We start from the raw sequence: 22,084 nt of genomic DNA, 5'->3' as shown, positions 1-22,084 counted from the left end.
GATGATGAAAAAAGGCTCTGGACAGCATCTGGATATGGGACAGTTAAAACACTTCTAAATACAAACGCTTATAAATGCGGTTAACCCTTTGAGGACCATAAGATTACGCCAAAAGAATCAATTTTTTGTTTTTAAAGTTCGTACACTTCAGTTGCTGTAACTAAGCCATTTCATGAAATAATTGGCAAAAAGCTAGATCCATTTGTTGATAAGAACTAATATTTTGACTCAAACCAAAAAAAAAAAAAAAAAGTATTTTAAGTTCTTAATCAAGATGATAGAGGCAATTAAAAAAACATGGGACAAATACGTCCCTTAGTCCTCAAAGGGTTAACCGCGTTTACAAGCGTTTGAAACGGCGGTAAAATCTACTCCTGAACGCAAGTTTGGTGCGGTTAAAAAAAAACGACTGTAAACTCAACTGCCTGTAAACAACTACGTAATTGAATGGTTTAGCACTTCTGCCTGGCAGTAATAGGGTCGTTGGTTCAAATCCCAGCCACGGCACCACCTGCCTGGAGTTTGCATGTTCTCCTGTGCCTGCGGGGTTTCCTCCGGGTACTCCAAAGACATGCTGGAAGGTTAATTGGATCCTGTCTAAATTGTCCTAGTATGTGTATGTATGAATGTGAGTTAGGGACCTTAGATTGTACACCCCTTGAGGGTTAGAGACTGATGTGAATGTACAATATATATATATATATATATATTTAAAGCACTGCGTAAATTGACGGCGCCATATATGAAATAAATAAATGTGTACATGGACACATAAGAAAACATTAGGGAGAGTTCAAGGGCTGTTGAAAAAAAAACACTCAACAGCTCCTGAACGTGAGTTTATCAGCTGCAGTGTACAGGAGCCCTCAGATTTGTTCATATTTCTTAGAAATATCCAGGTCCATCATATAGCACTTGAATTATAACCAAATAAACAGAATGACTGAAAACTGTACAGTACACATGAGATGCAACTGTAGCGGTCAATGGAAAGTCTTCACATATTTGCACAATAGAAAGCCTTTTTTTTTTAAACTGGTAAAAAAACAAAAACAAAAAAAACAAACAAAAAACCCAATAAAAAACAAAAAAAAAAAAACACAGTTCACCCTCTGATTCCAAATGACGGCTGGCTAGCCCAACATTGGATAATTCTCCTTCACTGACTTTAGCTGGTTAATGCAACTAACATATCTACCGCTAACTAGTAAATCACCAAACAATTCCTAAGATGCAAATCTACCTGTAATAGGCAGGAAATTGGCCACCAAATGATCTTTCCACAAACATACACATTTGAATAGGCTCAGAAGACACCTTTACATATACAAGCCATTCTTGGGGAAAATAGCAATCAGCCGGGAATATCAAGCTGTCTCTTCCCCATAAAAGGGTCAGCTCAGAAAGCTTGTATAAAGGCACATTATGGTAATCACTTAGGGCACCAGACGCCTCTTGCTGATGAATTTTGTATGTGGTGGGGGGTAAAGAAAGGTTGTTTAGACATTCCCAGCCAAAAGCTCCTGATCTCAAATTCAACCATCAAGATCTATCCTCTGTAGGATCTGTTCACACAAGATGGATCATCATGTACATTTCAAATGCATCATAATATATAGTTTAATTTTTATTGTTTTCAATAGGGGCCATTTATTTTTCAACAATGCAGCAAGAAAAAGTCCCCAAAACAGAGGGGAGAGCTTCCAATGGGGACACTAGTTCTGGTGACCTGAGAGGCCCCAAGAGATTCCCCTCCTTCCTATTTTGACTTTGGGACAGGAAGTTAAGGGAAAACAAACGCTGCATTTTGTGTACTCTGACTGGTATTTTACAAATCCTTAAAGCATAACTATAGGCAAAACATTTTATTTTATTTATTTTGGATAGAGTAAAAAGGAGGGATATAACCCCTGTAAGGGATTTTCCATCTGTGTCCCATTGGAGAGATTTCCCTTAACTTCCTGTCCCAAAGTCAAAATAGGAAGGAGGGGAATCCCTGAAAAATAAAAGGAATCTCTTGGGGCCTCTCAGGTCACCAGAACTAGTGTCCCCATTGGAAGCTCTCCCCTCTGACTGTTTTGAGCACAAATCAAAATTTGGGATTTTTTCACTTTCAATGATAAATGGTTAATAGGGCAAACAGAGGAGGAATTTCCCTAAAACTGGCCATACATGGATAGAAATTTGGCCGGTTCACCAGGGAACCAGCAGAATTACGATCCATGTGTGGACATGGTGGTTATACAGAAGTTGATCCACCAAAATTATTTTTGTTCAACCACCCTGTCGGATTTTTTCTCCCACTCGATTCGTGTGCCAGCTATAGCTATGATCAGTATATTGTGACGACAGCGGGGGGGGGGGGGGGGGGGGGGGGAAATGTCTTCCCTCAGAATACAAAGCTCAGTAGGAGGGATTTTTTTTTCTATTCAGCCCATTGGTTGAAGGAAAAAAAAAAAACCACTAAAGTATGGGCTGCCTAATGAGGGTAGAAGCAGCACTAAGAAGTTGTTTAAAAGAGTTATGCTTTAAGCTCAAAACATGCATTAACACAAGCACACTATAAAAAGTGTAATGAGAGATAGATATATCTCTATCTCAAATCCTATCTTTAAAAAAAAGAAAAAGGATTTTTTCTCTTTTGTAGGATTTGATCTAAATATTTAAAGAAAAGATATATATATATATATATATAAATATGAGAGAGAGAGAGAGAGAGAGAGAGAGAGAGAGAGAAGGAAAAGTGGATTCAATAAGATTTCAGCAAATTTTGGATGGTAACTTGATGCCATCTGTGAAAAAGCTGAAGTTAAAGAGAGGATGGCTTCTACAAATGCATAATGATCCTACACACACCTCGAAATCCACGGGGGATTACATCAAGAGGCGTAAACTGAAGGTTTTGCCATGGCCTTCACAATCTCCTGACCTCAACATAATTGAAAATCTATGGATAGACCTTAAAGAGCAGTGCGTGACAGACAGCCCAGAAATCTCAAAGAACTGGAAGACTTTTGTAAGGAAGAATGGGCAAAGATACCTCAAACAAGAATTGAAAGACTCTTGGCTGGCTACAAAAAGCGTTTACAAGCTGTGATACTTGCCAAAGGGGGCAGTACAAGATATTAACTCTGCAGGGTGCCCAAACTTTTGCAGACGCCATTTTATTGTTTTCTGTTATTTTGAAAGTGTAAATGATGGAAATAAAATCTAACTTTTGTTGACATATTATAAGAATGTCTAATCTGTAATTTGATGCCTTTTGGAGATTTTTCCATCTTTCCTTGGCTTCTTTATGCACATTAATACATACTTTTAGCTGGGGTGCCCAAACTTTCGATCCCCACTGTGTGTGTATATATATATATATATATATATATATATATATATATATATAATATAATATATATATATATATATATATACACACACACACATATATACATACATGCATACATATATATACATACATACATACATACATATATATATATATATAGAGAGAGATCTTTCTCTCTCTGTATATATAGAGATAGATAATATAACATATCTATATCAATATCAGTGCCTTGGTGATGTCACACTATCTTGATGAATGGACTTAATTTTCCCCAAACATCTATTCATCCCACAAAATGCCCAGCTACCCCAAGTCTGGGTGGCAGGTGCACAACTGTTAATTGAGCAAAACCAGCATAAAGTACAGAAAAAAATTAAAATGCTTTAGAATATGTGAAAACTCTTACTGATCTGTGGTTGTAAATGTTTGTAATTTAACCAAACTAAATATACTGAACCATCTTTAAGCCAACCGTCCTATGGAGGTGGCAAAGAGGAGTAGTTTCAGGAGTCAGTACAGGAATCAATGGTTGCCTGCAGCAAGGTAACATGGGATATGTAGTGCATGCATTTAAAATAAACAAAAGAGCTGCAAGGCATTTACAGAATCCAGGAAGTTGTGGAAAAAGATGGCCAGCACTCACAACATGAAAAGAAGATTTTTCAACAAGTTTATACTGGATTAGAAAAAACAAAAAACTATTGTTGTTTGTATTGCTATTACAATGCCGATGTTATAAAATGAAAGTGAATGCTGTGAATATACAACTCCTTTATGGAGCATTGGAGTTCACAAGAGAAGAAACAAAATCAATCCGTGGATATGGACCTCACCAAGAACATTCAATCTTTATCAATGGCTGGCTGCTACTGCCATCTCCTCAGGACATGAATGTTCTGCTGTCCAATTACGGAGTGCAGCACTTGCCTCCTTTTTTACATGGCAATAGCACAATTAATATACGTTGTGCAGTCACAAGCAGCTCACAGATGTGTATTTGTGTAGGATGTGGCTAGTCAGTTTGGGTACACTGTGTAATAAAATGGTATTTCAAAGCTGTCTAGTCAACACTGAACAGACTGTATGAAAACACCTCAGATAAGTAGATATGGCCTGGGCAGGAAACCTATTGTTTGGCTCACAAACGGTCACCTGCTGTGCTCTTTGACCCACACAGCTCTGCTGCTACTATCAGTGTTTCTCCTAAAAAGAGTGATTCAGTCTTCAGAATAAATAAACAATAGCACAGAAGTACATACTCCATATGGGGGCAAAGGTTTAAAGTGTATCTAAATAAGAAAAAAAAAAATACACACATGGAAGCTTGCCAGTTCTTAGAGGTGGGGACTGTATTCCATTCTTTTTAGGCTTTTATGCCTTTGGGGTGCATTCACACCTGCAAATGGACCAATGCCAATAAATGCAAGAACCTCAGAAGAGCTCATTGCATGAGCACATGTGAATGTACCCTTACTTCCACTTAATCTGCTAGTAACAACCCTTGCTGTCCTAAGGTGAGAACAATCACTTACTGGATCTATGGAAAAGTAGTGTCACCCTGGGACAAGGAAGGTATTGAGACAAAAGAACACCTTCCCTTCTCCTCTGTATCACTGGGGGAGGGGGTGTTCTGTAGTCATAGCAGACTTCCTGATAGCATCACTTAGGATAATGCTGCAGAGATAGCAGTTTTTCTGGCAAACCCAACAGGTACCTTTTGTACGTCTCAAACAGTTATAACAGGATCTATACCCAAAATGTGTTTTTTTTTAGTTTTAGATATGAGAACCCCTGTAGAGTTTTTACTGCTATATAGGGCTCCATTGGAGAGATTTCCCATTACTTTCTATTCTAGAATCAACATGTTAGCCACTTGTTGACCGCATACTGCAGTTTTACTGCTACAGTGAGGGCTGGCTGCGCAGAATCATACATACACACATTAATATATATATATTTTAATAATATATATATATATATATATATATATATATATATATATATATATATATATATATATATATCTATATCTATCTCTATATATCATTTGATTTAATAAAACTATTTTTATTGGATATTTTTTGTAGCAGAAAGTTTTATTTATATATATATATATATAAAACTTTCTGCTACAGAAAATATCCAATAAAAATAGTTTATTAAATCAAATGTCATATATATATATATACACATACACACACACACATATATACACACACATATATATATATACATACACACACACATATATATACACATACACACACATATATACACACACACACACACACACACACACACACACAAAAGACATTTGATTTAATAAAACTATTTTTATTGGATATTTTTTGTAGCAGAAAGTATATATATATATATATATATATATATATATATAAATATAATAGTTTTTGGTTTATTTCATTTATAGAATAGAAACACAGGAGGTGATCAAATACCACCTAAGGAGAGCTATTTGTGTGAAAAAAAATTATATACATTTCATTTGGGTATAGTGTTGCATGATCATGCAATTACCAGTTAAAGTAGCCCAGTGCCGCATAGCAAAACATGGCCGGGTTATGAAGGGGGTAAAATCTTCCAGAGGTCAAGGGGTTAAAAGACTACGCTTGCCCTTTCCTGCCAGATCTGTTAGTCACAGAAGCCATACTGAAGCCTTTATATAAGATGATTATTTTTTTCTCAAAGAAGAATAATCTGCATAAGGGACACGTCATTGTAACCAAGTTATGTCCCCTGTGCTGATTTTAGCTAAAACTTAGGCTAACAATTTTCCACCACAACTGGGCTAATTGGTCAGTTTGTATGCCTGGAGCAGAAACATTACACTGTTCTCTCTTTTGTAGTGTGGGAGTGAATGGAACAAAATATGTACCCTATATAAAGAATTCAGAAATTTGCCATCAATATATATTACTAAAATAAATACAAAGGTTTATTATATTGATCTCCAGACAATTCAAATCTATGTGCAGCTTGGAGCTTCAGCAGACAGTTTACAGATACATTTAAACAAGATCTATTAGCTGGACAGTTATCAGCTGGCGCACATTAGGAGGGATCAGACAGGTATGTATGACCTGAGGGCATCTGATATCCCTTCTAGAAAGGAAAATGATGTATTGTGCTTGGATCATGCAGACACACCCAACCACTGTCTAGTGTATACCACAAACCTGATGGCCTGGTTACTGTTTACAAGAGTAGACACAATTTTGCATTCGGTACATTTTATGGCCTCAGTAACAAGGGTGACAGAAACAGAGGCCCATACACCATCAATTGGCTGTTTGTTTATGCGGCAGGAGCAGCCAGTGACACATGTATGTAGCCTATGTAAATCTAAGGGGGTACAGTTGCGCCCCTCACAGGTGTACAGCCCAGAATTGCACACTTTCAGCATTTTCCGCACCCCCTTACCCCTGTCAAATCAGAACTGGTGGCTATGTCCGTACAGCTGCTGCATCCCCCATAGACTTATATTGGCTCCTGTGTAAATTGTCCCTAGTATGTGTATGTATGAATGTGAATTAGGGACCTTAGATTGTACACCCCTTGAGGGTTAGGGCTGATGTGAATGTATAATATATATGTAAAGCGCTGCGTAAATTGACAGCGCTATATAAGTACCTGAAATAAATAAAAATATTGGCTGCCTGATAGCACCAGCCATGTAAACAAATGGCCAATTCATAGTGTACGAGTCTCACCATCCATGTGAATGAGGCCTAAATTTGTGGTGCACCGAAATGAAGACTCTGGTGCCAAAACCGATACGGAAAATTCAGAATGCACTTGGCCAAAAACCGTAACGTCTGTGTAAGTGGGGGGGCTCAACATTTTTCTTTTTATTTCAATCACAATAACACCCCCCCCCCCCACACACACACACACACACAGGTATTGGCACCTGTATCAGCTAAATTTTTCCTAGCGGCAAAGTGCCGATAGGGTTTTTTTTGGCCGATATGTTTTGACCGCTGAAATTTTGGTGCATCCCAAGGCCTAATACAAATTCTGCTTCAACCTACAGCAAAAAAAGATGGTATAGGTATTTAAGAAAAAAAAACAAAAAACAAAAACACACACAAGTTTAAAGTAAAAAATTAAAGGCCATGTGCACTTTTAATAAACCGTTCTCTAGTGTATACTGTAGACCCCTAACCTCCACCAGATAGATAGATGTATCGTAGTGGGGTATGCTGGATCTTAGATCTGTCAGAGAATGCCATGATTTGTAGTTTCAAGGGTACGTCACATTGACATGTGCTTGCTAAGGACTTAATACTTTGTATAATGTGTGTCTTTCACTTAGTTCAATTATGCAAACAGTCAATGCATCAATAAAATAAGGGCCTGGACACAATTCTAAAGTTTATTAACTGTGGTAAAAATGAGATCGTAGTAACAAATCTGCACAAAAAAGATTAAAGTTCACCTTTTGCAAAACAACAATAAGGGCTCATGTATACGGGGTGTTTGGAAAACTCTTCTGAACGATGGAAACGAACTGCTAGAAAAAGTAGGTTTAGCCGCATACCGTTTATGTGCGTTTTTAAAGATAACCTCAGGAGACCTTCCAAAATGCCCAGAATGCACTAAAAATAGTAAATAATTAATCATTTCAGACATTTAGAGAGAGCAGAAGCAGAGAGAGCAGTATGTGTTGAGATGACCTGTCTTTTCTTGTTGTATTCACTATGGATCCCATCATGAGCATAATGTGGCACGTTCTACCATTTTTTCCTTCACGCGAAACCTGAAACTGACTGCGCTGGTGTACCAGGTCCATTTGAATACATTGAAAATGCTTTGCATGCATTCTTGATGAAAAAAAAAGAATCTGTACAGCATCTGGATATGGGCCTGTCACAAAACGCATTTAAATGCAAATGCTCGTAAACGCGGTTAACAGAACGCAATTTTGGTGCTTTCAAAAAAACAACTGTAAACGACGATGTGTAGATGGACACATAGGAAAACATAAAGGAGTCCAGGGGCTGCTGAAAAAACAAACACTCAACAGCGCCTGAACGTCAGTTTAGTAGCTGCTGTGTACATGAGCCCTAAATGAATATCTTTTTGCAGGTTGAAAAAAAAAAAAAAAAAAAAATGTGCATATTTTTCTACACTGCAGCCTCTAAAGCACTGCACCCATGATCAGCAGATCACAGGTGCAATACCAGGATCCTGCAGACTCTCAGTGCACCGTCTGCCTGTACCTCATATGGGCAGACACTTACAGAATGGCAGGAAGAATCAATGAACAACGAGGATGCTCACCAGCATCCTTGTAGTTCACTGAGAACTACAAGCCGTCAGCTACGGAGGCCAACAGTAGATGTTGTTCATTCACAGAACTCTGTGAATGAAAGACGTGGCCGTGTGGGTGGAGCCCTGCACGGCCAGGCTGTTTTTATATTCTGACAGCGAGTGCGGGGAGAAGATCTCTGTCACAGGGAGGGGCAAATCGGATGCAAAGTAGGATATAGCCTGAAGGTAAGTACAGCATAAGTACACTTACGTGTTTCATAGCATATCCCATTTCTGCCTCTAACTTCCATCAACTTATTCATCCAACACTATGCATCTGGGAGAATGACAACAGGTGGTTGAGCAATAGTTTTACCTCCCACTTAACCTAAAAACAGCTGGAGGGGGTTTAACACATGAAACAGCTAACATGTTTGCTTTGCGCCTGCTCTGTGCCACACAACCACTTATTAAAACAGTTTCTGGCAAACCCATGCTCCCTTCTAGTCTTTTACCCATATGTCCCTGATTCAGCAAGAGATCACTGACTGGATTGCACATCCACTTCCAAAGTCTTCTCAGTTCATTCACTCTGCTTTTATTAAATCCTGTGGAGCTTCCAACCTCTGAAAGTGCACTTTAATGGTGCATTTACACCTGTGAATGCACCCTGCCTGCATCTAGGGCTGATCACTTGCATGAGATAGCTGCTTCAGAGAGTACATGTGAGTGGGTGCAATTAGCTGCAAGAGTCGGCACTATCCCATTGTTTTCAATAGGGCTGCCTACTTGCAGCTCACATCCAATCACAGGCGCAGGTGTGGATGCATCCTAAGGCAGACCATATATTATACATTTTTTTTGTTTTCATTCAACCAGCGGGTTGAACGACAAAAAAAAAAAAAAAAAAAAAAAGTACTGATTCCCCTGTCCACACACATTTGATGTGGATAGGGGAATCTCTACCACTGTGTATATTTATAGTGTCCTCGTGGCAGGGAGCCTTCCAAGCTGTAAGATCATAATGATCAGTGCTGCTGCCTTTAACTGGCAGCACTGATCGTCTGGAAAAAACTGACAAGGTAGTTGTACAGAAGGTGATCGATAAGATGTACAACCAGGGTGCCCATACAAGGATCAAAATATGTTTGGATTCTCCTGAACCAGCTGAATATCGATCCATGTATGGCTGGCTTAAGGCTCCTCTGTTAATGCATTGACCACAGCAGCGGGAAAAAAAATTGAACACATTCCATTGTGCAGATGCACAAAAAATGAATCACATATATTCTCTTTTGTGTGTTTACACAAGTAGGACCCATTTAACGCATATAAAAGACACAAATCTTAATACATTTAAAGGATAAGTTCACCTTTGAAACATGTTACATGTCCACCCGTTTTTAGGGTGGAACATGTAACATGTTCCCATATCCACAGCCGCCGTGCCAACCCTCCACCTTCTAGAAATAGTATAGATAGAAATCTCGATGTACAATTCCTGTCAGAATACCCGCTTGACCATACATCCTGTACAGCAAGCAGATATTGTGACTTCTGACAGGTCTGCAGGAGACCTGCATGGCATCAGCAATCTACTGATCGCTAGTGCAGTATTTACAGACTCCTTTGGACAAAAATAATAAATGCACATTTTACCTGCAAAAAAAAACGTGCAATTTTTTTTGTCCAAAAGGTGAATTTATCCTATAAATCTGCACTGACAATCAGTGCCCAAATAGAACTAATAACATAGAAATGGATGGGTTTCCTACTAAAAACAAACACTTTCAGGCAGTATACAGCGTGTTAATGCTTGGAAGCAGAGTCACTTCTATTGTGCCAGTTCATCTGTTGAACTAAACTGGCATCAATGTGCCCTTGTACAGCATTGCTGATATCAGATACTGTACTACCTGGTGTCCCATCATTAACTCCCTGTAGAATTTAACCACTTCCAGACCGGACACTTTTACCCCCTTCCTGACCAGGGCAATTTTCAGCTTTTAGCGCTATCACACTTTGAATGACAATTGCGCGGTCATGCAACACTGTACCCAAATGAATTTTTTACCATTTTTTTTAGATAGATAAAGCTTTATTTTGGTGGTATTTATTCACCACTGGGATTTGTATTTTTTTTGCTATGTAAATGAAATGTCCAAAAAATTTTTAAAAAAGTGTTTTTTTTAATAAAATTTTGCAAATAAATAATATTTCATCATAAATCTTAGCCAAAATTTATTCCGTTATCTTTTTAGTAAGAAAAAAAAATCCAAATTAGTTTATAAGCAAAAATTATAATTTTTAAACATTTTTTTACATTTTTATTTTATTTTTTTATATTATTATTTTTTTTATTTATTTTTTTTTAACATACTGTCACCCTAGCAGTACAGTGTCACCATGGTGACACTGTACTACTTGTGAGGGGTGATAAAGATTTTTTTTTTTTTTTTTACACTGATTGCTTTTACACCCATATAGGATGTAAAAGCAATCATTTCTCTTTCTCTCTGTGTGCATTCCTGCACTCATTGAGAAATACAGAGTGAGCTGTGATTGGTCACAGCTTGTCACATGGTACAAGGCTGTTGTGAATAGCCTTGTACCATGTGACCTCTGTGATCATTCACAGATTTCACACATAGTAAGCAATGATGTCAGAAGTGACATCTTGCTTACTACTTTGCATGTGATCACTGATTGGCCAATCAGTGATCACATGATCGGGACCTCGTACAGAGGTCCCGCCCGGTGATCGGAGGACACAGCGGGCACCAGATCGCGGTGCTGCGCGCTCCCAGGGAGCGCGCACAAGCAGGGTGCGGGGAGGCCGTTTATAGACGGCCACCCGACCCTGCAGTGCCACCGTCCGGCCGTTTATATACAACGGCCGGTCGGGAAGTGGTTAATGAACCTTACTTCTTTATGTAGTTTTGATCTGTACATACACCGACCCAAATTATTATGCAAATTCTATTTAAGTGTCACAAAAATTAAATATTTTGTTTTTCAGTGTAACTCATGGATGGCATTGTGTGTTAGGGCTTTTTTGATCACTGAAAACAATCTCGGACACCTGTGATAATTAGATTGGCCAGTGAGCCCAATTTAAGGAAAAAACTTAAAGGAGGGTGTTCCACATTATTAAGCAGAGCACCATTTTCAAGCAATATGGGGAAGAAAAAGGATCTCTCTGCTGCCGAAAAGAGTGAAATAGTTCAATGCCTTGGACGAGGTATGAAAACATTCAATATTTCACGAAAACTTAAGCGTGATCATCGCACTATTAAGAGATTTGTGGCTGATTCAGAGCACAGACGGGTTGGTGCAGATAAAGGCACATTGAGGAAGATTTCTGCCAGATCCATGCATCGGATCAAGAGAGCAGCTGCTAAAATACCATTACATAGCAGCAAACAGATATTTGAAGCTGCTGGTGCCTCTGGAGTCCCACGGACATCAAGGTGTAGAGTCCTCCAGAGTCTTGCAACTGTGCATAAACCTTCTATTCAGCCACCACTAACCAATGCTCACAAGCAGAAATGGCTGCACTGGGCAGAAAAATACATGAGGACTAATTTTCAAACAGTCCTGTTCACTGATGAGTGCCGTGCAACCCTGGATGGTCCAGATGGATGGAGTAGTGGATGGTTGGTGGACGGCCACCCTGTTCCAACAAGGCTGCGACGTCAGCAAGGCGGTGGTGGAGTCATGTTTTGGGCCGGAATCATGGGAACAGAGCTGGTCGGCCCCTTTAGGGGCCCTGAAGGTGTAAAGATGACCTCTGCAAAGTATTTCGAGTTTATGACTGACCACTTTCTTCCCTGGTACAGAAGGAAGAACTATGCTTTCCGTAATAAAATCTTCTTCATGCATGACAATTCACCATCTCATGCTGCAAAGAATACCTCTGCATCAATGGCTGCTATGGGGATAAAAGGAGAGAAAGTCATGGTGTGGCCTCCATCCTCCCCTGACCTCAATCCTATTGAGAACCTTTGGAGCATCCTCAAGCAAAAGATCTATGAGGGTGGGAGGCAGTTTACATCCAAACAGCAGCTCTGGGAGGCTATTCTGACATCTTGCAAACAAATTCAAGCAGAAACTGTCCAAAAACTCACAAGTTCAATGGATGCAAGAATTGTGATCTGCTATCAAATAAGGGGTCCTATGTTACAATGTAACGCGACCTGTTAAAATGTTTAAAAAGTTAAAATGTTGGTAAAAGTTTGATTGAAATAGCTTTTGATTTCAGTAAATATGCTGCAAACACAACAAATGACAATTTTCAGTTCTTTACAACCTATAAAGTGTTTTGAAACTTACTGTGCGGAATAATTTGGAACAGTCATTGGAAGGGTTTTATGTTTAACAAAAATCCTGTTATCATTAGGAGGTTTGTTCAATAAAATGTGAATTGTACTCTTAATAGTCGATAACATGAGAATTATGCTGACTGTTATTTACATCAATTATTTAGGTAAATGAGAAAAATATCATTTGCATAATAATTTGGAACACGGTGTAGTTAGCAGTATGCCCCCTCACCAACCTAATTGGATTTGATTTTTAATTTCAATCGGATTTTTTAAAATGATCAAAATTAAATTTTAATAAAATGCTTTTGGAGTAAAAATCTATCTAAATACAGTTTTCTATTGAAGATAAACAATTGAGTTTATTCAGCATGACATGGAGCTTAGTTATGTAGCATGAGGCTGTATATTCTGCAATATTTACATTTTTAGTAAACTCATTCAATGAGCCCAAGCTCTGCAAGCGGACATAACATGCACTGCATTGATGCATTCACACAATTTCACAGTAACCATGAGAAAAAAAAAACATGAAATCAAAGAATTTGAGTCGTTCAACTATGTGTGATTAACCTATGAACCTAAAATCGTTTCTGAGATCGCTGGTTTACTAACCTGACAGCTTCTTATTTTAAAAAGGAAACCTTCATTTGGTTTGCAAATATTAAAGATTCTAACTTCCAGCAAGAATGTGTCAGATTCCTTACATTTAAAGAGCACCTGTCATTTTAGATCCATCATGGCAGAGCCTGTTAGCGGGCATCCACTCACCTGCTGCCGCCATGTCCCTCACCTTGTGTCACTGCCGCATCACCAGCCGTCCCATTAAAGTGAATAGGACTGTTGGTGAGTCAACAGCGGGTCGGAGGAGGCACTGTGTCCCGCAGAGATGACAGGTGCACTTTAAAAATGTTTCACTAGTGATATAAATCAAATCCACCCTGCTTACCCGAGTCCCATTTCAATCCAGCACTGTACCTTTCTGTAGCGGCTCTCTCCCTTCTCCCCACTCGCATAGGCTTGGCCATTGGCTCCGATGTTGACAGTCAGTCAGCTGTGACGAAGCAGCAGGGGGCAGGGTCTAGCTGCACTGCCTGTGTCTATAGATGCAAGAAGGACGGCTCAGGAGTGAGCCCACAGAAGGGGCATGCCAAGAAGTAGAGGAGCACCGGTGGGGGACCTGAAAAGTGGAGGGCTGTTCTGCCCAATCCCATTGCACAGAGAGAGCAAGTAAAAACCTGTTTTCTTATTTAAAAAAAAAAAAGTTCACAGTCGCTGACTGTAAGAGGACCAAATCCTCACTATGTATCATCTCTATTGTGTACAGTCAGGTCTCACTCACACAACAGGCAATCAAACTCCGTTCTCCACTGCACTGTAATGGCTCTGAAAACCGTCGTTGAATCACACAAAACGGCGTGACTTTACATTTGGAGTGAGCAAACCCATGTTTACAGACACAAGGTAAGCTACAAATGCTGGGATGTACATTTCTGTACTGACTCCAAGCACCTGAGTACACCAACAGTCACCCTCGGAGACAAAATCCATACCCTGTATTGTGGCAGCAAACCTATGTTCCGTGCTATGGTGGATGGCCACCATACGAACCTACAGCCCAACATTCAATGGAACCCATGTCCTGCACTACAGCATTCTCCTAACATACAATGGAACCCATGTCCTGCGCTACAGCATTCTCCTAACATACAGTTGAACTCCTGTCCTGTGCTACAGCACCATCCTGGAATACAATAGAACCCATGCCCTGTGCTACAGCATTCTCTCAACATACAATGGAACCCATGTCCTGTGCTACAGCCTTCTCCCAACATACAATGGAACCCATGTCCTGTGCTACAACACCCTCCCGGAATACAATAGAACCCATGTCCTGTGGTACAGCATTCTCCTAATATACAATGGAACCCATGCCCTGTGCTACAGCACCGTCCAAAAATACAATGGAACCCATGCCCTGTGCTACGGCATTCTCCTAACACACAATGGAACCCATGTCCCGTAATACAGCATTCTCCCAACATACAATGGAACTCATGTCCTGTGTTACAGCACCCTCCCAGAATACAATAGAACCCATGTTCTGTGCTACAGCATTCTCCCAACATACAATGGAACCCATGTCCTGTGCTACAGCACCCTCCCGGAATACAATAGAACCCATGTCCTGTGGTACAGCATTCTCCTAAAATACAATGGAACCCATGTCCTGTCCTACAGCATTCCCTCAACATACAATGGAACCCATGTCCTGTGCTACAGCCTTCTCCCAACATACAATGGAACCCATGTCCTGTGCTACAGCCTTCTCCCAACATACAATGGAACTCATGTCCTGTGCTATGGCACCCTCCTGGAATACAATAAAACCCATGCCCTGTGCTACAGCATTCTCTCAACATACAATGGAACCCATGTCCTGTGCTACGGCATTCTCCCAACATACAATGGAACCCATGCCCTGTGCTACAGCCTTCTCCCAGCATTCAATGGAACCCATGTCCTGTGCTACAGCCTTCTCCCAACATTCAATGGAATCCATGTCCTGTGCTACAGCCTTCTCCCAACATTCAATGGAACCCATGTCCTGTGCTACAGCCTTCTCCCAACATTCAATGGAACCCATGTCCTGTGCTACAGCCTTCTCCCAACATTCAATGGAACCCATGTCCTGTGCTACAGCCTTCTCCCAACACTCAATGGAACCCATGTCCTGTGCTACAGCCTTCTCCCAACATTCAATGGAACCCATGTCCTGTGCTACAGCCTTCTCCCAACATTCAATGGAACCCATGTCCTGTGCTACAGCATTTTCCGACCACCACGCAACTAAAACCAAATCTTGTGCTACACCACCTCCCAACATACAACGGTACCCATGACCTGTGCTACAGCATTTTCCCAAGGTCATGCAACTGAACCCCAGTTCTGTGTACAGCATGCTCGGACCATGCCATGAACCAATGCCCTGTACAAGTTCCCAGTTGGCCTCAGGTGTGTACAATATGCATGATACAGCAGGACATCTCTCTGCCTTACCCATGATGTCACCTGTGAGCACCAACATCCAGGTACCTTCGTGATCAACATCTGAGGTGCGGAGAATGGATGGGAGTACCCCCCCCCCCCCCACTTCATGTGCCCAGGGCTCTAACATCCCTGCTCCATGTCTAATCACTTGAGAACACCGTTAGAACCCTGGTCACGTTGTGAAATCAGCCCGTGTCCCCTCTAGGAAGAGTCACCCTGTGACCCAGGGAAAAACCTGAACAGAAAGATATTCCAATAAGGACACCTGTACTGGTGACTCCTCTCACTTCCTATCCAGGGGATGTAACAGGAAGTGAAAAGGAGTCACCAGAACAGGTGTGCCCAATAGGGACACAGCTCATCATATTTTAGACAGCAGTCCATGTCCCCTAGGAAAATAGTCACCACGTGCCCCAGCGAAAACCTGAATCTTACAGTGGTCACCAGAATAAGAGAAACCTTTCAATGGGGTCACCTGTTCTCATGACTTCCCTCACTTCCTGTTGCATCCCCTGACCAGGAAGTGAAGAGAAAGCTCCCCAATGGGGACAATGATGGTCATATTTTGCAAAGCAGTCCAAGTCCTCTCTAGTATTCCAGGGGGAAAGAGAATCCTACAGTGGTCAGCAGAAAAAGGGAGAAATCTTCCACCTGCTCTGGTGCAAGTCTTCCCTTCACTTCCTGCTGCATCCCCTGCACAGGAAGTGAAGGGAAATCTCCCCAATGTGAACACAGATGGTCACATTGTGTAAAGCAGTTGGCAGCCCATCTAGGAAGAGTCACCCTGTACTCCAGGAAAACTCCAAATCTTACAGGTGTCACCAGGATAAGAGAAACTGTCCAATGGGGATACCTGTTCTGGTGACTCCCATCACTTCCGGTTGCATTCCCTGAACAGGAAGCGAGTGGAAATTTCCCCAATGGGGACGCAGATTGTTACATCTTGTAAATCAACCTGTGTCCCCTCTAGGAAGAGTCACCCCATGCCCCAGGAAACACCTGGATCTTAGTGGTCAGCAGAATAAAAGAAATCTTCCAATAGGGACCCCTGTTCTGGTGACTCCCTAAACTTCCTGGCACAGCTCCTGGACAGGACGTGAAGGAAAATCTCCCGGGGACACAGATTGTCCCATTTAGTAAATCAGCCCATGCCCCTGGAAAACCTGAATCTCACAGTAATCACCAGAACAAAAGACATTTTCCAATGGGGACACATGTTCTGTTGACTCCCCGTCACATTCCCTGGACAGGAAGTGAAAGGAAATCTCCACAATGGGGACACAGATTGTTACATCTTGTTAATCAACCTGTGTCCCCTCTAGGAAGAGTCACCCCATGCCCCAGTAAACACCTGAATCTTAGGTGTCAGCAGAACAAAATAAATCTTCCAATGGGGACCTCTGTTCTGGTGACTGTCCTCACTTCCTGTCGTATTCCCTGGACAGGAAGAGAAGGGAAATCTCCTTAACAGGGACACAGATGGCCACGTTTAGTAAACCAGTCCGAGTCCCGGGAAAAGCTGAATCTCACGGTGATCGCCAAAACAAAAGAAATCCTCTACTGGGACACCTGTTCTGGTGACTACCTACACTTTGTTGCATCCCAAGGACAGGAAGTGAGTGGGAATTTCTCTCCTATGGGGACGCAGATTGTTACATCTTATAAATCAACCTGTGTTCCCTGTAGATAGAGTCACCTCGTGCCCCAGGAAAGTCCACACATCATCTTAGTGGTCAGCAGAACAAAGGAAATCTTCCAATGGGTTACCTGTCCTGGTGACTCACCTTACTTCCTGCTGCATCCCGAGGATGGGAAGTGAGGGGGAATCTGCCCAATGGGGACACAGATTGTCACGTTTAGTAAATCAGCCCTGGGAAATGCTGAATCTCACAGTGATCACCGGAACAATAGAAATCCTTCACTGAGGACACCTGTTCTGGTGACTCCCCTCACTTCCTGCTGCATCCTATGGACAGAAAGTGAGGGGGAATTTGCCCAATGGAGACAACTCAATCCGTGCCCCCTCTAGGAAGAGTCACTTTGTACCCCAGGAAACAACTGAATCTTAGTGGTCAGCAGAACAAAAGAAATCTTCCAATGGGGATCCCTGTCCTGGTGACTCACCACACTTCCTGTTGCATCCCTTGGACAGGAAGTGAAATCTCCACCTGTTCTGGTGACTCCCCACACTGTTGCATCCCAAGGACAGGAAGTGAGTGGGAATTTCTCCAATGGGGACACAGATTGTAACGTTTAGTAAAATCGACCAGAGCCCCGGGAAAACCTGAATCTCACAGTGATCACCAGAGCAAAAGAAACTTTCCAATGAGAACACCTATCCTGGTGACCCCCCACAATTCCAGTCACATTCCTTTGACAGGAAGTGAGGAGACATCTCCCCAATGGGGACACAGATTCTCATGTTTAGCTAATCAGCCCGAGCCCCGGGAAAAGCTTAATCTCACGGTGATCACAAGAACAAAAGAGATCTTCCAATGGTGACCCTTGTCCTGGTGACGTTCCACACTTCCTTTTGCATCCCTTGGACAGGAAGTGAAGGGAAATCTCCACCTCTTCTGGTGACTCCCCACACTTTCTGTTGCATCCAAAGGACAGGAAGTGAGATTGGATTTCTTCAATGGGGACACAGATTGTCATGTTTAGTAAATCGCCTCGGGAAAACCTGAATCTCAGTGATCAACAGAGCAGAATAAACTTTCCAATGAGGTCACCAAGAGAGGTGTTCCCCTAAATTCCAGTCGCATCCCCTGGACAGGAAGTGAGGAGACATCTCCCCAATGGGGACACAGATTCTAATGTTTAGTTAATCAGCCCGACCCCGGTAAAAGCTGAATCGCACGGTGCTCACCAGGACAAAAGAAATCCTCCACTGGGGACACCTATCCTGGTGATTCCCCTCACCTCCTCCTGAATCCTGAGGGCAGGAGGAGATGGGAAACCTTCCCAATGGGGACAAAGATTGTCATGTTTAGTAAGTCAACCAGAGCTCCAGGAAAACCTGAATCTCACAGTGATCACCAGAGCAAAAGAAACTTTCCAATGAGAACACCTATCCTGGTGACCCCCCTCAATTCCAGTCGCATTCCCTGGACAGGAAGTGAGGAGAAATGTCCCCAATGGGGACACAGATTGTCATGGTTAGTAAATGGACCCTGAGCCCCTGGAAAACCTGAATCTCACAGTGATCGCCAGAACAAAAAAAATCTTCCAATGGGGACCATTGTCCTGGTGACGTCCCACACTTCCCCTTGCAGCCCTTGGACAGGAAGTGAAGGGGAATCTCCACCTGTTCTGGTGACTCCCCACACTTTCTCCCCAATGGGGCCACAGATTGTCATGTTTAGTAAATCAGCCCAAGCCCCGGGAAAAGCTGAATCTCACAGTGATCACCAGGACAAAAGAAATCCTCCACTGGGGACACCTGTCCTGGTGACACCCCTCACCTCCTACTGCATCCTGAGGGCAGGAAGAGATGGGAAATCTCCCCAATGGGGACGCAGATTATCGCGTTTACTAAATCAGCCCGTGCCCCAGGAAACGCCTGATTCTCACAGTGATCACCAGAACAAAATTGGGGACACCTGTCCTGGTGACCCCCCTCACTTCCTGTTGCATCCTGAGGTCAGGAAGAGATGGGAAATCTCCCCAATGGGGATGCAGATTATCGCGTTTACTAAATCAGCCCGTGCCCCAGGAAATGCCTGATTCTCACAGTGATCACCAGAACAAAACTGGGGACACCTGCCCTGGTGACCCCCCTCACTTCCTGCTGCATCCTGAGGTCAGGAAGTGAGGGGGAATGTGCCCAGTGGGGACACAAAGAGGGGGGGGGGGGAAGACAGGTAGGTGGGATCTCACCTCTCGGTTGAAGCCCAGCTCTGGGATGAGCCCGGGGCCCCCCACAGTCACCTCCAGGATCTCGGCCGGCCTCTCCCCGTAGTACTGGTAGGTGTCGTTCTCCCCGATCTTCTCCTGCTTGATGGCGCCCAGGCCGTGCATGAAGTCGTGGTTGGGCGGGGAGCCGGGCTCCTTCTTCAGGATCATGTCCCCGTGGCACGGCAGGATGGGGGGCGGCGGAGGAGGAGGCAGCAGGTCAGAGCCCAGGCGGGCGAAGGTGGTGACGGGCGGGAGGTGGCTGAACATCAGCATGCTGGGGGGGAAGGTCGGCTCCATGGCCGGCGGCGGGGAAGGGAGCAGGGGGGGGGGGCCTCCTCTCCGTGAAGGTGAAGCGACGGAGAGAGGCGGCTGCTGAGGTAAAACCGGGAGCGGAACGCCGCACTAAGTCTTCACACACATCCTTCACACGACCGCCTCGCCTCCGTCCCCCGGGGGCCCGCACAATACCGTCATGGACCGCCGGCCCGCACAACAACACACGACGCCCGAAACCTCCACAATAGAAGCTGCTGAGGAGCCGCACTGCGCACGCGCGCCCAACACACAGCCAATCACTGGGCATGCTCGGGCCGCGTACGGCGGCAGCTACGCATGTCCTGCGTCCCGGGACCACCCACTGCGCCTGCGCGCCCTCAGCTCTCGCGATCCAATGTGACGCATGGCGCTGGCCGCGGCGCTTGCGCAGTGCGGGGCTGCTGAGCTTCCGATTGTGTTGTGTCTGGGCGCTTGGCCCTTTGCATTGTTTTGCTGCAGGTTGGCGTGCTTTGTGTGTGAGCAGGGCTGCGACCGTTAGAGAGGTCACCCGAGGAAAAGACCGCGGTGATGTGCCGGAATGGGGTGTATAATGACAATAAACATGTATAACCGCGTTAATCATCGGGATAAACCTCCCTGACGGGCGCATTTTGTTTACTTTTTTTTTGTTATAGTTCTTTTTTCCATTATGAGCGCCTAGGCCTCAAGCGCTGTGTTTTTTACGCATATTTTTGCACATTTAATTGAATGGGCCAACCTTCGCGCCAAAGTAGCTCTTGGAGCCAGCTTTGGACCGTGCAACAAAACGCTCATTTTTACGGCACGCCACGGTACCAAAATACACGTGACGCGATTTTATCACAATTCTGAGTCGTTCGGATGTGAATGACTCAGAATTGAGAGAAAATCTCATCACCATGTGCATTTTGGGACCGTGGCGTGCCGTAAAAATTAACGTTTTTTGTTGCACAGTCCAAAGCTGGCTCTCGTGGTTTTTCTGAGCTCGTTAAAAAGGATCTATTCATATTTACAGACTGGCCAAACATGTAACGATCGGATCAAACGAATTGATCGGATCAAATGACTCATCACAGAATCGAGTAATAGGGATTATCTGATGGTGGTCGTACAGGTAACGATCGGATCAAATGATTCATCACAGAATCAAATAATATAAATTATCTGACTGTGGTCATACACATAACGATCGGATCAAATAATCACAGAATCGAATAATAGGGGTTATCTGATGGTGGCCGTATACGTAACGATCGGATCAAATGATTCGTCACAAATTCTAATAATAGGGGTTATCTGATGGTGGCCGTCTACGTAACGATTGGATCAAATGATTCATAACAGAATCGAATAATAGGGGTTATCTGATGGTGGTCGTACACATAACGATCGGATCAAATAATCACAGAAACGAATAATAGGAATTATCTGACGGTCGTACAGGTAACGATCGGATCAAACGATTCATCACAGAATCAAATAATAGGGATTACCTGATGGTGGTTGTACAGGTAACGATCGAATCAAATAATCACAGAATCGAATAATAGGCATTATATGATGGTGGCCGTATACGTAACGATCTGATCAAATGATTCATCACAGAATGGAATAATAGGGATTATCTGCTGGTGGTCGTACAGGTAACGATCAGATCAAATAATCACAGAATCAAATTATATAAATTATCTGACCGTGGTCGTACACATAACGATCGGATCAAACGATTCATCACAGAATCGAATAATAGAAATTATCTGATGGTGACTACAGGTAACAATGGGATCAAATGGTTTGTCACAGAATCGAATAATAGGGATTATCTGACGGTCGTCTTACACGTAGCGATCGGATCAAATGATTAATCACAGAATCAAATAATAGGAATTATCTGACAGTGATCATACAC

General features: G+C 42.7%; 1 protein-coding gene across 1 annotated transcript in view; it reads right to left on the bottom strand.

Annotated features, from left to right (window-relative positions):
• Window positions 1-20,410, bottom strand: part of ZNF281 (zinc finger protein 281) — a 42,183-nt gene extending 21,773 nt beyond the window's left edge. The window contains exon 1 of the mRNA XM_089674480.1: window positions 19,864-20,410. Within this exon, the coding sequence (XP_089530606.1) occupies window positions 19,864-20,178 (315 nt within the window). The 5' untranslated portion in view covers window positions 20,179-20,410. The remainder of the gene's footprint in view (window positions 1-19,863) is intronic.
• Between the last annotated feature and the right edge of the window lie 1,674 nt (window positions 20,411-22,084).

This window comes from Staurois parvus, unplaced genomic scaffold (genome assembly GCF_062004578.1).
Source record: "Staurois parvus isolate SC_StPar_1 unplaced genomic scaffold, SC_StPar_1.0 ptg000151l, whole genome shotgun sequence".
In the NCBI taxonomy this organism is placed as follows: Eukaryota; Metazoa; Chordata; class Amphibia; order Anura; family Ranidae; genus Staurois; species Staurois parvus.
Note: the sequence above shows the minus strand (reverse complement) of the source record. Positions and strands in the feature narration are given on the sequence as shown.